This window comes from Microtus pennsylvanicus, chromosome 3 (assembly GCF_037038515.1).
Source record: "Microtus pennsylvanicus isolate mMicPen1 chromosome 3, mMicPen1.hap1, whole genome shotgun sequence".
Taxonomy (NCBI): Eukaryota; Metazoa; Chordata; class Mammalia; order Rodentia; family Cricetidae; genus Microtus; species Microtus pennsylvanicus.
The window spans coordinates 12,907,591-12,922,732 of NC_134581.1; the positions used below are offsets into that span (position 1 = coordinate 12,907,591).

General features: G+C 43.7%; 2 protein-coding genes across 6 annotated transcripts in view; one reads left to right on the top strand and one right to left on the bottom strand.

Annotated features, from left to right (window-relative positions):
- Nucleotides 1-246: 246 nt before the first annotated feature.
- Nucleotides 247-7,559, bottom strand: Epm2aip1 (EPM2A interacting protein 1). The gene has a single exon (XM_075964409.1). The coding sequence runs from the start codon at nucleotides 7,421-7,423 to the stop codon at nucleotides 5,603-5,605; it is 1,821 nt and encodes a 606-aa protein (XP_075820524.1). The 5' UTR covers nucleotides 7,424-7,559; the 3' UTR covers nucleotides 247-5,602.
- The window catches only part of Mlh1 (mutL homolog 1), a 40,630-nt gene continuing 33,033 nt past the window's right edge, over nucleotides 7,546-15,142 (top strand). The window contains exons 1-4 of one of the 5 annotated variants that reach the window (XM_075964380.1): nucleotides 7,546-7,977; nucleotides 10,042-10,132; nucleotides 10,949-11,047; nucleotides 13,278-13,351. In XM_075964380.1, coding sequence (XP_075820495.1) covers nucleotides 7,862-7,977; nucleotides 10,042-10,132; nucleotides 10,949-11,047; nucleotides 13,278-13,351 — 380 coding nt within the window. In that variant the 5' untranslated portion in view covers nucleotides 7,546-7,861. Of the gene's footprint in view, nucleotides 7,978-10,041; nucleotides 10,133-10,948; nucleotides 11,048-13,277; nucleotides 13,352-14,255; nucleotides 15,011-15,142 lie in introns of those variants that run through there. The other 4 variants (XM_075964378.1, XM_075964379.1, XM_075964381.1 and 1 more) reach the window with 4 other exon arrangements.

Consider the following 15,142-nt stretch of genomic DNA (forward strand, 5'->3'; position numbering starts at 1 on the left):
TAGAAGAGACATCAAGAAGAAGTTATGTGTGGGTAAAGACCATGTAGAAACGGTCAGACGTCAGCTTTTATTCTGTGTTCCAAGTCTGAGTAGAAAGATGGCATTATCTGACAGACTTTAAAGTAAGGGTCACTCTGCTTCGTGGGAAATAACCTGTATAAAGTAAATAACAGAAGCAAGGTTATCTGCCAAGAACACACCAACCAGAAAGAGTAACACATGCTCACTAAAAGACAGACACAAGGCTTTTAATAGTAATTTTATTAATAATGACCACAAACTGGAAACAATCCAAATATTCATCAACACTGAATGGAGAAACTGGTACAACAAATGGACATGAACACAGAAATGAAAAATGAGCTGTTACAACCCACACCATAGATTACTCTAGCAGACACAGAGAACAGAGATAGAGTGTATATAATTACATTGATATAGATTTCAAACAGGCAAAACTGATTGACAGGCAATAAAGGTCAGCCCAGCAACTCTCTGTGAAAGGCAAAGGGCACCGACGGGAGTGACAACGATTTCCTACTTGGATCTGAATGGTGCACTCACAGATGAATGGAAAATCCACTGAGATGGACACTGAGTATTTGTAAACTTTGATCTCAATGAAAAAACAGACATATTTATAATGATGTAACTAGGGGACTAGAACCACAAAAATCACTAGTGTTATCTTCCAAATAGTTCATTTTCCTCCCAGCTATGTGGAGGGATTGTACTTCTTCTTGAGCTCTGGTGTGGCTGCGGGATTTGGAGCCTCTGCTACCTGTCAAACTTTCTCTTCTCATTCCCCAAAGTGAGCAGTCAGCTCCTAATGAGTCTGCTTTGTCCTGGGCCACAAGACAGAGGCATTTTAAGCAGAAATTAGCAAACTTTTCCATAATGTACTTTAGTCTGTGTGGCACACACACTGTGTCAGCACTCAGATCTGCAACTGCAGAGAGATGCAGCCATGACGGTTCAGGGCAGACACGGCTGCGCCCTCATCACACTGCCTTAGAGGATGAACCCAGACAGACTTGGCCTGCGGGCTTTAGTCCCTCTCCTACATGAAGCCCTCGACAACCTGCTGCAGACAAGCAGCATTAACTTTTGTAGTTATTCACCTGATGGCAACCTTGCCAATCCTGATGCAGAACTAAAATACTAAACATGCTGCTTAGCGATTAGCTGGGAGGCATTCGGGAAGATTGCTACCGGAAGATAGAAAAATAATTACACAAGGGTAATTTATACTAAGGAGAGGCAAAAGCGCTCCCTTCAGATGAACAGAAGTAGACGGGACAGCTACCCTTTATTTAAAGAAGAAAAAATTACCTTGTGGTGGCTGTTGCCTGCATATGACAAAATGTATAGGACATGAACTCAGCATTTGGTCAGTTTCAAGACAGAAATTATAGATTATAAAGTACTTACAGTGTAGAAAGAGACAATTTTTCAAATACAAACTAAAAATGAGAAACTCTTGAACCCAAAGATTGATGAAAACCTAGTTTTGCAACAAGGATCAAATCTCTGGATAATTATCGTACCTACTACCAAGACCTCAGAGTGAATTAATTAATTAATGTGACTAGTTAAGAGAATGATGCTAGCTCATCTCTTAAATTGAGCAAAATGGCTTAATGAAAGAGACTCAGGGTCTGGCTTTCCAACATAAGACTGATTTTAAACTTCACAGGTGCATGAAACAAGAAAGCAAGGAGATACAGCAAATCAAAAAGTACATGTTTCCTGGACCTCAGCTGGGGGTTTTCTCCTTGGGGAGATGATGTGGGCATTCCACACATAAGAAAATTAATGAGCTGAGGATCTAGTAGCCAGGACGGCTCAGACAACCTTCTCATAGACAAGTTTACTTACTTTGAAATTCCAGAAGAGCCAGAAATCATCTGTAAAGCAAAGTAACTACTAAATAGCATGCCATTTTCTCCTAGGGTTGACGCCTACAAAAGGAAAAACGGATGTTAACTCTTAGGTGGCATTTCTTCAATACTGAAGATAAGTTTTAGATTACTGCACTCAGTTCAATCTAAACAGTTATCCAACCCTTTCCTCTATGTGTAGGTTCCTTTGGAAATTAAAAATATATACAGACTATATTATGGATGTACTTCACACTAGATACAGAGCAAATCTGTGAGTACACCTAGGTTTGCATCCTGACAGTACTATTAATTTCCTAGGGTAAACTCTTAGCCACAGTCACGTAATATTTGAACCACATGCTAAGCACTGCACTAAATTCAAGAAACACAACAGTGAGGTCCCTAGTCACAAATAAGGCGAGCTTCATTTCTTAATCTGCAATAGATGGCGAAGAACTAGCCAGAGAACAGGCAGGATGTCTATGAAGACCAAATGAAGACTGTGAAGGGTTCAAAGGTCATGAAAACCCATACGAGTATTTATTTGCCCAAACATCTGTTCAAATGCCAGCTCTGAACTATTCACTAGAGATCAAACAATGGGTCAGACTTCCCAGTTCCAGTCGAGCACTGACCAATTCCCAGTAAGAAATGCTAAGTAGGAAGGACAAGGGTGTTTAGCAAGTGTAGCTGGGCACCTGGCCTAGAGGGCGCCACCACAGCCTCTTAGACACATAAAACAAGAGCTGCAAGATGAATAAGTGTCTACCTCTCTCTTCTGACGGCAATGGGGAAAGCCATGGAGCAGTGTGAGTGGGCTTGGGTGAGGGCAACTGACTGACAACTGCAACACCCGCTGAAGGGAAAATGAGAGGAAAAACAGGTTTGGGAGAAAGAGCTAAGATGAGTGGGGAGGCCGGGAGAGAGCAGAGCGTCAGTGATCTAGTAATAGGACTTAGGCAGAAATCTTCAGGGGATAAGAATTTGGAAATATCTGCAATACAGCTGGTAAAAGTCATAGGAAGAGATGAGAGCAACTAAGGAGGCAAAGTAGGAAAACGAGGCAAGGGAGATTAGGCAGCCTAAAAAGAAGCAAACAAAGCAAGAGATAGACATACTCACACATACACTTAACGAAGAGGTGCCTGTACGGACTGAGTGCACCTGGGGGCTGGTGTCTCTGCAAACCTAGGATGGTTTCAAGGAAGGAAAAACACTGACAGAGATACTGAACTTGGGTGATTTGACTGGCAATATGGGAGACTGGGCAAGCAAATATTTGAGCCAGTGGGAAGGAAAGAAATGGGAACAGCTAAGGACACAGTTGTTTGTCCTATAAATGGCACTTATTTTAACTATATTCACTGATACCACAGGACCAGTAACAACTAGATATCTAAAAGGGAAAAAGGAAAGAAAAAAAGACTGCCATGCAGCTATAATTACTTAATACAGAAAACGGCAAAACACCTTAATCAAGTGGTTCTCAACCTGTGGGTCATGACCCCTTTGGGTCACATAAGCAGATATTTACATTATGATTCATAAGAGTAGCAAAATTACATCTATGAAGTAGCAATGAAATAATCTTATGGTTGGGGTCACCACAAATATAAACTGTATTAAAGGGTCGCAGCATTAGGAAGGTTGAGAACCACTGCCTTAAATAAACAAACAAAAAACCCAAGACTAGTTACAGCAAACTCTCTATTGCTGAGGGTCAATTTAAAAAAAAAAATTCTTAGCTTATATATATATATGTATCTCCCAAACTCACACAGTGGCTACATAATGCAAACTAATTTTATTATCACCTTAAAGCAAACCACAAGAACTTGACAGAATGCACACGATATTAATATTGAGAGGACTAGGAATAGAAAGTAGAAGCAGCTTTCAGGACTTCCGATCATTCTCCCAAAGAATAAAAGTTCTTGAAGTATTTGCTGTAAAAGGTAGCACACAAAGCTACGGGAAACTACCAGCAGAGTCCTTCGGTTTCAGGTACGTAAGCTTATTCTTGGCTAAGCAAGAGGTCAGCCTGACACTGGCTTCTCTTCTCTGCACCGCTGGAATCAGGCTTCCCTATAAGTACGCCATCAGCTTCTACTGGAGACTCTCCCTGTCTCTTGAAATAAGATAATGTGTACTTGGTGGGGAGGGTGCTGGCACTTTGGGAGGGATGCCTCTTCGTGGCATCAGGCTGTCCTGAAAACCACAGGAGAGATCTTTAAGCTTAAAGGCCAGCAGAACCTTCCAGTAAACAGATAATCACAAAGGTGCCCCCAACACTTTCCAGCACTCTCGGGAAGGAAGGGTTCCACCTCTGGCTGAGAACCACTGATCTGACTTTGGCTCTTAGGCTTGTGTGGCTTAGGCATCAGTTGCTTCTAAATTCGTGGTTGCAATCAGGTTCCTGGACTGTGCAACAGGATAACGTGCTGCAATACTCAGGACAGGGAGTAGCACGGCAGCTCTTAAACTGTACTTGAGGATGGGTTACAAATCTCTGCTGCTTTTACATCAGGCTCACAATGCTGAGCTTTACCATAAGGTTGACGTCGTCACAGTTAACACGTCTGATAACGTTACAGCACAAAACCAACGTCTCTAAGAATAGGAATTGTTACGGTCTGTGGATAAGGCTGCTTCTTGAGATTTACATATTAATTGTGTACTGTCTTAACTACATAATGTGTAAGACAGCTGTGGAGTAAATCCATTTTCAGCAGCTAACATAATCTGAAATTTGTCATTTCAAAATAAAATGTCTCCCTTAAGTATAGTTTCTCTATAAAACACTAATACCCATGCAGAAGAGACAAAGAAGTTAGAACCTCTCATAACTTGTGATCCTGAAGTGGAAAAGCCCTCTCCCACTGTTTCGATAGGGCCAAAATTCTGTCTAGAGTAGAAAAGAGAATTACTGACTGGCAAGGGTTAAGATTCCATACTTACCATGTTCCTTTCAGAGACAGGCTGAAAAAATTGTCCCTAGTTGTGAAATAATAAGGAGCAAACCTCCAATAATCGTTTATTCTTAATTCCTGATAGTAGAGGCCTCATAAATCAAAATTTTAAGATAATTCTTGCTGCTCCAGCCAAATTTTGATGACTTCCTCCATCTGTAATGTCACCATGAACTGGGTATGTGGGGGTGGGGGCGGAAACTGCCAGCTACTTACTTCAGGCTCAGAAATATGCTTCCAAAAATACCCTTAAAATCTGTTGGCTAGACAAACACCTCCACTGTGTATACGCTCCTTTTCAGAAACTTAATTTGTTAGGAGTTTCTGTAAACTGACACAAATACACTTTGAAGGAGTTGGTCATTTCAAACCAGGATCACACTTTTTACACCGTGTCAAAATAAGAGCTGAAACTTTTGGCAAATATCTCCAGAACATCTTAAAACCAGACTTCTAGTTCAACTTACAATATCAATACTAAACGTGTTGAAAAGCAGTTATAACAGAAACGTAAAAGGCAATGACACTTCCATCAAACTAAGTTTTTGGAAGGTGTATTCTTATGTTTCAGTCCCATGTTGCCAAATGTAATGGGGTTTTAAAAGGCAACGTGTCAGAAAGAATTCAATGTTTATCAATTTGGACATCTTGTAATAAGCTCAGTGCTTTCCAACAATCCAAATTAGTAAACGTGAAAGAAAAATCAAACTAATTTTTCCTTTCCAAGTTGAATTGCTGTACTGCAAAGGCTTATGAATCATTTCTTTCTCTCACAAGATCATCCCAACGAGGATCCATTTCGGTTGTGGCAACTCGAAATAGTGCTTGGAGATGCTCGTCGGTCAGTGGCTGGCTCAGTGTGTGTTGGTTTCGAGTTAAATATGAAAAAGCCTTATCACAGATTTGGTTACTGTCAAACAAGGATGCCACCTTATAGGCAACCCCTTTGATAATGGGGTAAGCTTCACCAGACAATCCAGCATAAAACTGTCCCAAGTCTTTGACTCTGTATTCATTCCACAGGTCAGCATTCGCCTGCAGTTTCGTCAGCTCCACTCGCACTGAAATAGGCGCATATTCAGGCTTAAAGCTAAACGGGTTTGCAAAGAGTTCTAAGTCCTTTTTAATGAACCTGAGGTCCTTAAAATGTCTCTCAAAATCTTTCTGTAGGCGGGAGATCACCATCTGATACCTGTCAGGATCAAATATTTTCTGATCTTCCTTAAACTGCTGTCTAAGTTCATCAACGATTATGCTGAAGGCAGGAAAGTCTGCTAGATTGACTTCCTCCATATGTCTCTGAAGTGAACTCAGCTTACCCTCAAAGGTACAGATTCGTTCAAAGGCGGCGGCGGCAAAGACCTTACTGATCTGCAGTTCTTCACTGATCTCTCGAAGATAATCCATAATATCTACCAAGAAGCCAAAATCACAGAGCCATTGCTTGTCTGAGAAGTGGACTGTTGTGGCCCCCACCGAAACCAAGAAAGCCTCTATTTCTTTTCTTAGTGAAAATATTAGTTTTAACGTCTTGCCTCTTCTCAGCCAGTTGTTCAAACACCGTCCATTAACCCTTTCGCCGTGCTCGGATTCAGACTCAGTTAGTAAAGGCTGGAACTCTGGTCGTCTAACACCTCGGGTCTTAATCATAACTACCCACTCAGATATGGTATTTATGATCTGATTAATATCAACATCGTAAGAACTCAGCAGTTCCAAGTGCAGAAATCCCGAATAGTGGATAACGTTCCAACAGTTGGGGCTCACGGCCTTTTCTCTCATGTAGGAGACCAGTCCCGAGTTCTCGCCGATCATCCTTAGAGTGTGGGTCGTGGTCAGTCCAACCATTCGCTGTAAGCTGAGTCCTGCTGTCTGCAGGGCCTCCAGAATTGCCGACATGAGGGCCCCGACACTGAAGTGATGAGTCAGGTTGACAATCGTCAGAAGATCTTCCTGAACCTCCAGGTCGCGGCCGACGCCACGGATGAAGACCAGGAGGTAGTTCTCATAGGCCACAAAAGCCTGGTCATCCAAAGCGAGGGAATAGGCCTTGAAGTCCCTGGCTCGGTTAAAGAGCTGGCTGCGGAGATTGCTGTCAATGCTCAGAATCCTCTGCCGCGTGATCTCCGGCGATAAATCAATGCCTTCCAGGACGCCGACGTGATCGGGCAGCACCTCCCTCAGCAACACCTCCATGCACTGGTGTACGAAGTCTCCCTCACCCCAGCCGCGACCCTTCAAGGCCAAGAAGCGACAGAGGCCGAGGCCTGCCCGCGTCGCTCTCTCCTCCGGAGTGAGCACGGCCGCCAGGGACCTGTCGCCCTGACGCAGCCGCTCCACCAGGGCCGCGCGCTCCTCGTCCCCTACGAACCGTTCGTAGAATTCGTGTTCGGCCTCGTAGTGGCGCCTCACGTCGCGTTCCCGGGTCGAGGCGACCAGGCGGCGACACACCAGGCACAGGGCCCCGTCGCCCTCCGCAGGCTCCACCACCAAGTAACGCTGGGTCCACTCGGGCCGGAACACGAGAGCTTCGTCGACTTCCATTCTGATCCTCTTGGGCGTCATCCACATTCTGCGGGAGGCCACACGATTACGCCGAGCTCCGAGGCCGCAGCAAACGGGGAGGAGCCCGCCGAGCGCCAAGCACCCCCTGGGGTCTGCGCCAGATCACCCGAGCAGGGGCGCACCAGCCTCCGCCAGGGCACCTCCGTTCCTATTGGCTGGAGATTTCGTATTCCCTTAGCTCTCGGGAGCGAACCAATAGGAGGAGCGGACCGTGAGCTTTGCCGCGCAAGCGCGTGGCCCTCTAGCCCAGTGGGCGGCCGCGGTTGAGGGCGGGAACAGGGATCCAGGAACTGACGTGTAGAAAAGCAACTTGACTGGCATTCGTGCTGCCCAATCATCGCTTGTCGCTAGGAAGGCCGTCAGGACGGCGTCGGCCGAAGCTGCAGGAAAAACGTGAAGGTGAGGAGTCGGAGTGATTGGCTGGCGGCGAGCTGTGGCGCCGACATGGCGTTTGTAGCGGGAGTTATTCGGCGTCTGGACGAGACGGTGGTGAACCGCATAGCGGCGGGGGAAGTTATCCAGCGGCCGGCTAATGCTATCAAAGAGATGCTTGAAAACTGGTACGGAGGGAGCGGAGCCGAGTTCCCCCGAAGGCGTCACGGGACGGGACGGGGCCGACCCACCTGCTGCGGTCGGCCACCTCGGGCTGCTCTGGGCACGGGGACCGTGAGCGCGCCTAGCCGGCTTCAGACCAGCGGGGTCCTCACGGCTTCCGCGAGACCCGTTTGGGTCGTAAGTAGAGGAAGCAGGCGTGATACGGATTTAATGGTACCTTCCCGAAGGAAGCTGCTTAGCTTCACATCACGTTCGCAAAAGATGCGCAACTGAAGATGTGTGAATGTCTAGAGTGGAGAGAGAAACAGTCCTCAGAGCACGCCGTATTTATCATTCATTCAATCCCTACACATCCAGGGCACAGTTCATTTTGAGTTTTGTTCAAAATTATTGGCCTTTTAGGTCAGGCCAGTGGACACGGGACTTTTTTCTGACTCTCCTATTGTCAAATCAATGACCCCAGTTAGTGTTCTAGGAAGAAGCATTTGTTGTTTCTGAAACTTAGACCTTGTGGAGAGGAGAGGTTAAAAATGTGGACAGAACGGTCTACTTCAAAATAGACACACCATCAAATAGGTTCAAAAAGGACCCCATGGAGTATACATAAAGCCTTTGTGTTAATATCAGTTGATGTCCGTGAAGCCCATACTTTGTTACAATAAAGAGAAAAGGTTTCTCCAGTGAGGACTAGAAGTCTTGTAGAAGTTCACTGAAAACAAACCATTCAGAGCAATGGTACTGCAAGAGGGAGAAAGGAAAAGAAGTAAAAGGTAACCGGCCCAAGTTATCCTGATAGCTCATTCCATACAGCGGTCTATTGCTGTACCAACTCCAACGTCCCCAGGCTCCCTGCGGCCAGTTAGTGTACTCTGCCTGAATACTGTAAACTAAAGCTAAGCTTAAAAATAGCATAGCTTATATTCAAGCAGAGATTTTGCATGGATTCTAGTTAAGGACTTTTTAAATAGTTAAGGTTTTTGGTACAGGGGCGCCAAGAAAAGTTTATCATTTAAGTAACTTTTTTTTCAATGCAGAATTTTTCATGAGAGAAATTGATAACTTCCCCTTTCCATGCAGTCCCAGGCCAAATTTGTTTTCTGTGCTGGATAGTAACTTCTTCCTTTTTATGATTATTTTCCCCTTTTAGCTTAATTAATTTGGTTTACTGCTTTGTCTGTGTGATGGAGAGTGTATGTACAACACACTTGTGGAGGTCAGAAGAGAACTTCGAGGAGCTGATTCTCTGCTTCCACCTTGTGGGTCCTAGGTTGAACTCAGGTCGTCACCTGATTAGTGGCAGGTGCCTGGACCCCCTCACATGTTTTCTATGAATGGTGTTTTGCTGGTACATGTCTATGTACCATGTCAGGTGCACCATGTGCATGCAGTGCCCATAGAGGCCTAAAGAGGGCATCGGGTCCTCTGCAACTCCTGTTTCAGATGGTCCTGAGCCACCATGTGGGGGCTGGGAGCTGAACTCTGGTCCTCTGGAAAAGCAGCCAGTGCCCATAACTGCTGAACTATCTCTCTAGACCCTCAACCCTTAAGCCCTCTTTTTTTGTTGGCTTGTTTTTGTTTTTTTGAGACAGGGTATCTCTGTGTAGCAGCCCTGGCTGTCCTGAAACTCACCTTGTAGACCAGGCTGGCCTTGAACTCACAGAGCCCCATCTGCTCCTGCCCCCCCCCCCCCGCCCTCAGTGGTGGAATTAAAGGTGTGCACTGCTGTGCCTGCACCCTTTAAGCCTCTTCAATTTCTGCATGGCAGTTTTTCTTTGCTTCATCGAGTGTGTTTTCTTGAAAATGTAAGTGTAGAGGAAAACATCATTTTTAAATATTAATACAGTAAAATTAGTTGGAAAGAGTAAGAAACAACTGTACTAAAAGGACTGCCCTGCAGGAACAGAAGTGTTGGCTCTGCACTTAATGGCTTTTGTAGTATACGTTCATACAGCACCCACATCGAGCTGTCAGACAGAGAGATAACATGTCAAATACTCTGTTTGGAGTTTGTTATTATAGTATGTGTATCAAAGTAGTTGCAACTGACATTTTTTTTTTCTGATTGCCAGTTTAGATGCAAAATCTACAAATATTCAAGTGATTGTTAAGGAAGGAGGCCTGAAGCTAATTCAGATCCAGGACAATGGCACTGGAATCAGGGTAAGGAAAGCCTGGGGGAACTAGGTTTGTGTGCTTCATGTCAAACCTCTAGGAAAATGCACGACCTCTCCCTAGCCTGCTGAGTGAGTGCTAGTGTCTATAAAGGCCGGAAGAGGTTACTGGACTCCTTGGAGCTAGAGTTAGAAGTAGCTGTGAGCCACCTGGTGTGGGTGCTCTTAACCACACTGAAGTATCTCCCCAGCCCTTGTTTATGGCTTTTGAGGCCTGGTCTCTTGTGACTTAGACCAACCTTGATTACACTATATGGCAATGGGTGACCATAAATTCTTATCCCTCCTACTTCTACCTTCAAAGTGCTAGAATTTCAAGTGTGTGCCACCACACCCAGCTAAAATGAAAATTTTATTGCATGTATTTTTATTTTTACTACAATTTTAAGAGTTTCCTGTATACTGAAAATAAAGATTTGTTTTGTTTTTTTAATTTAAAAAGAAAACGGAATTTGGATATGATATCATATGCATAGAATTTCAGCACTTGAGAGGTCGCTGTCAGAGAAGTATCCTTGGCTATACAGTGACACCCTGTCTCTAGGAGACAGACATGAGTGAGCATAGGTAGAGAAGCCGTGTAAGGGTGGAATCCCAGTGTTAGGAGGTGGGAACTACAGGACACTGAGAAGGAACAGCCTAGAGAAGAAGATCCATGGGTAGTTCAGGTGCCATAAGGAAGTTAGTACTAATATAAACCTCTTCTGAGAACTTCTCAGATTAGAGCAATAAAATGAGACTTCAGAAAGACTTGGGAAAGTGAGAGAGATAATTATTTACTCCTTTCCCCCTCTTAATCCTGTAGAAGGAAGATCTGGATATTGTGTGCGAGAGGTTCACCACAAGTAAACTGCAGACTTTTGAAGATTTAGCCAGCATTTCTACCTATGGCTTTCGGGGTGAGGTAAGCTAAGGCTTGAAGAAATGTATAGAAATGCCCTCCCATGATAACGTTATCATTTCTCAACAGAAGCAAATGAAATTTAATATTTCTTATTGTTAAATACAAAAATTTTTAACATTTAGCTTTCCAGGACAGAACTTTTTTCAAAAATACTTGATATACTATTTTATCTACAGAGGCACTGAACATCATGTGTCTCTTTATAGAAGTCCCTAATGTCATCTATGAAATTTTATCAGAAAATCAAATGTGAATCTGATCAACATTTTCATCTGCATATCAGTGTATGGAAAATATAGGGCCGTGTGTGAATGGTAACGTAAACTATACAGGGTTAGAAAATTGCACACAATAGATTCAACTGGCAGTCTGCACAGGAAAACTAAAAGACATTTGTAGGGCCTGAGGAGCCTCCTCATTTGATCTCTCTCCTCTCCCCCTTCCTCTCCCTGTCTCTCTCTTTCAGATAGGGTCCCACTATCTCAGAAGAGGCAGACCTGACTGTCCTGGAACTCACCAGGGCCTCCTGCTTCTGTCTCCCCACTATCCTCACACTCACACTTCATTGACTCTCCATTGAATCTTATCTAGATCCTAATTTGAGAAAATGGTGATTTTTTTTTTTCTTTTTCAAGGCAGAAATATTTGAGCATATTGGCCAACTTCCTTTCTGAAAGTACATAAGAGATTGTCTCCTATGAACAGGTCTTGCCTTACTTACATGGGTCTCAAAGTTATTTATATTTTAAGTCTGCTTTATGCTTTGAACTATGTCTTCTATAGCCCTGGTTGGTCTTGAACTTTTTATGTAGGTGAGGCTGGTCTTAAGCTCCTGATATTCATGCCTTTGTGTCCAAAATATTGGGATTATAAGCTGCACTACCACACTCAGCTCAAGTTTGTAAGTGTTGAAAATTTTATAAACCAAGCTGGGTACAGTGGTACATGCTTATAATACTGCTACTTGGGAGACGGGACAATTGAGAGTTTGAAACTAGCCTGACTACAAAGCGGGCGGTGGGGGGGGGGGGGGGGGGCTGGCGACACATGAACGGATGCAGGGACGGGACCTTATAGATTAATACCTGGGGAAATCTGGGGTGACCAAGTAATCTCCGAGCCTGAAGCTTTTTTTGTTCATTTGTTTTTGAGATGGGGGTCAGGCTCCTTTGCTGATCTCAAACTCCTGGGTTCAGGCGATCTTCCTGCCTCAGCTACCCAAGGAGAGCCATGTTCCTTTTAATGAATTGAAACTCCCTCAGGAGTGTAGATGATGTTGTACAGACCAATTGTAGCAATTTTGAATTCACATTTTTAAAAGTATAATTGTTTCTATAAAGCAGTTTTGAGAGATCCTGTTTTTTCTTTGTGAAGGCCCATTTTTTAATTTCTTGAAAGATGCATCACTAAAAATTTATTTAATGCTTTTGATACCATTTGGAACTGAAGTGGCCCCAAGAGACCCATGCACTGAAAGCTTGGTCCCCAGTTTATTATTTTGGGGATATTATTGAAGCTAAGTGTAGGGGCTGGTGAAACCCCTTCCTGTTCTTTTTCTCTTTGACCTCTGTGGATGTCTGTTGTGAGTAGCTTTGGTTTCCATGAACTCCATACCATGATGAATTTCTTCAGCACAGGACCAAAGCATCAGGACCTACTGACCATCAAATGAGTCCTCAGCACAGGACCAAAGCATCAGGACCTACTGACCATCAAATGAGTCCTCTAAAACCATGAGCCTTTTGTCATAAATTGGTCATCTTATGTATTGTTACAGTAATGGGATACTGTCCAGCACAGGCCCTGTGTACTACCATGAGATACAGTTGCTGTTAACACAGGAAGTGTTGTGTGATTCCTTTCGGAGTTTTAATATATGCTTCCCCTTGTTTTAGTTATTATCCTACGAATTAGATTTTATCGCTTTTTCTTTTTCTTTTTTGTTTTGGTTTTGGTTTTTTGAGGCAGAGTTTCTTTGTAGCTTTGGAGCCTGTCCTGGAACTAGCTCTTAGAGACCAGGCTGGCCTTGAACTCACAGAGATCTGTCTGTCTGCTTCCCAAATGCTGGGATTAAAGGTGTGTGCCACCATTGCCTGACTTTATCTCTTTTTCTTAAAACATGTCAAATTGTTCGTTGTTGCTTCATTAATGCAGATCAAAAGAGGCAAGTTAGATAAACTTTGCCTTTGATGAAGCGACAGTGAGTTTTCCTTTCATCTTCTCCCCCCAGGCTTTGGCAAGCATAAGCCATGTGGCTCATGTTACTATTACAACCAAAACAGCTGACGGCAAATGTGCATATAGGTATGTGATGATGACTTCTGTGAGGCGTTTGGTCTCAGTGTGGATCCCCCCCCCCCAATGTGTTCCTTTGTTGTTGTTAAGATATTTGTTTTCTTCCCTTGGTAGGGATAAATTGTTCATCTACAGGGATGATCATGGATTCTTTTTACATTTTAGATTCATTTATTTTATGTGTATGGACATTTTGACTGCATACATATCTGTGCACTAGGTGTATGTATGGTGCCTTTGGAGGCCAGAAGACGGGGTGGGGTCTCTGCGACTGGAGTTACAGATAATTATAGACTACCATGTGCATTCTGGGAATTGAATACAGGTCCTCGGGAAGTTTCCAGGTCATGAGATCTGCCCTGTAAAAAGATAGTGAAACCCCTTTCTGTTTATTTTCTCTTTGCCCTCTTGTGTTTTACTGGAAGATCAGCCAGTGCTTTTAATAGCTGAGCCATCTCTCTAGCCCCACTTTGTGGCTACTTAAGAGGTAAATTGTGCTGGGCAGTGGTGGTACACCTTTAATCCCAATACTTGGGAGGCAGAGGCAGGCGGATCTCTGAGTTCAAAGCCAGCCTGGTCTACAGAGCGGGTCCCTGGACAGCCAGGGCTACACAGAAAGATCCTGTCTTGAAGCGCCCCCCCCCCCCAAAAAAAAGAGAGAGAGGGAGATAGAGAGAGAGATAAGTTGATAAGCTGTAACATATTACAAGCACCAAGGAAGATGTCTATTGCACATAGGTTTTCTAAACAAATAGTAGTTGCTAGTGTTAGTGCTGCCCTTTTGCCCTTTAGTAGGGTAGCACTTTGGGCTGATGACAGGTCTGCGGCTGGGATGCTGAAGAGTCAACACTCATTTGCTGACTCCTACATTTCTGGTTCCCTTCAGCCTGTACCTGAGTGATCTGGCTGCTGGCTGTCCTGCCGGCAATTTCCAGAAGCTCAAAATGGTCCTGGAACAGAACCAAAATGGAGTTAAAGAACTCAAAATCATGCTCTTGTTTTTGTAAGCACTGGCTGCCACTGCCTGAAGACTAGTAGTAAGTAGTAGTACCTAATGAATGCAGAAAGAAAGAAAAGCAACAATAAAATACATTTGAAGCATGCAAATTGCTTATAAATTAAAATAGGAAATTCCGTGTCTTCCACCTTCTTCAGCAGACTAATGTGTGATGTAATAGTGCTTCGGAGTATGCAAGGCTGATGTTAGGGTCTTGATTCTATGTGAATTTGGGTGGACTGCCTGGAATGTTATAAACCAGAGAGACAATTGTGAGTTAAGTTTTTTGTAAATAGCTTGAGGTATCTGTTTCATGATCTCTGGTTTTGTGTTATGCCCTATCTGGGGTTTCTACTGGCTCCCTTCTGAGGCAGGATGAAATCCAGAGGTATCGCTTTGACCCCCAGTGCCTTCCTATGCTTGATAGTTTTATATTAACTTGAGACAAACTAAAGGCACTTAAGAAGAGGGAGCCTCAACTAAGAAAATGCCTCTAGGGCTGGAGAGATGACCCAACAGTTAAGAGCATTGGCTGCTCTTCCAAAGGACCCCAGTTCAGTTCCCTGCACCTACATGGCAGCTCACGACTATCTGTAACTCCATTTCCAGGGGATCCAGAATCTTTACACAGATAGACATGCAAGCAAAATACCAATGCACATAACATTAAAGTAAGATAAAATAAAATGCCTCTATAAAATCCAATTAGCAGTATATAATATGGCTATGTTATAATGTATTGATATAATTTTCATTTTTAAATGAAATGTAATATGAACCAAATCCAGGTAATAGACACAGTT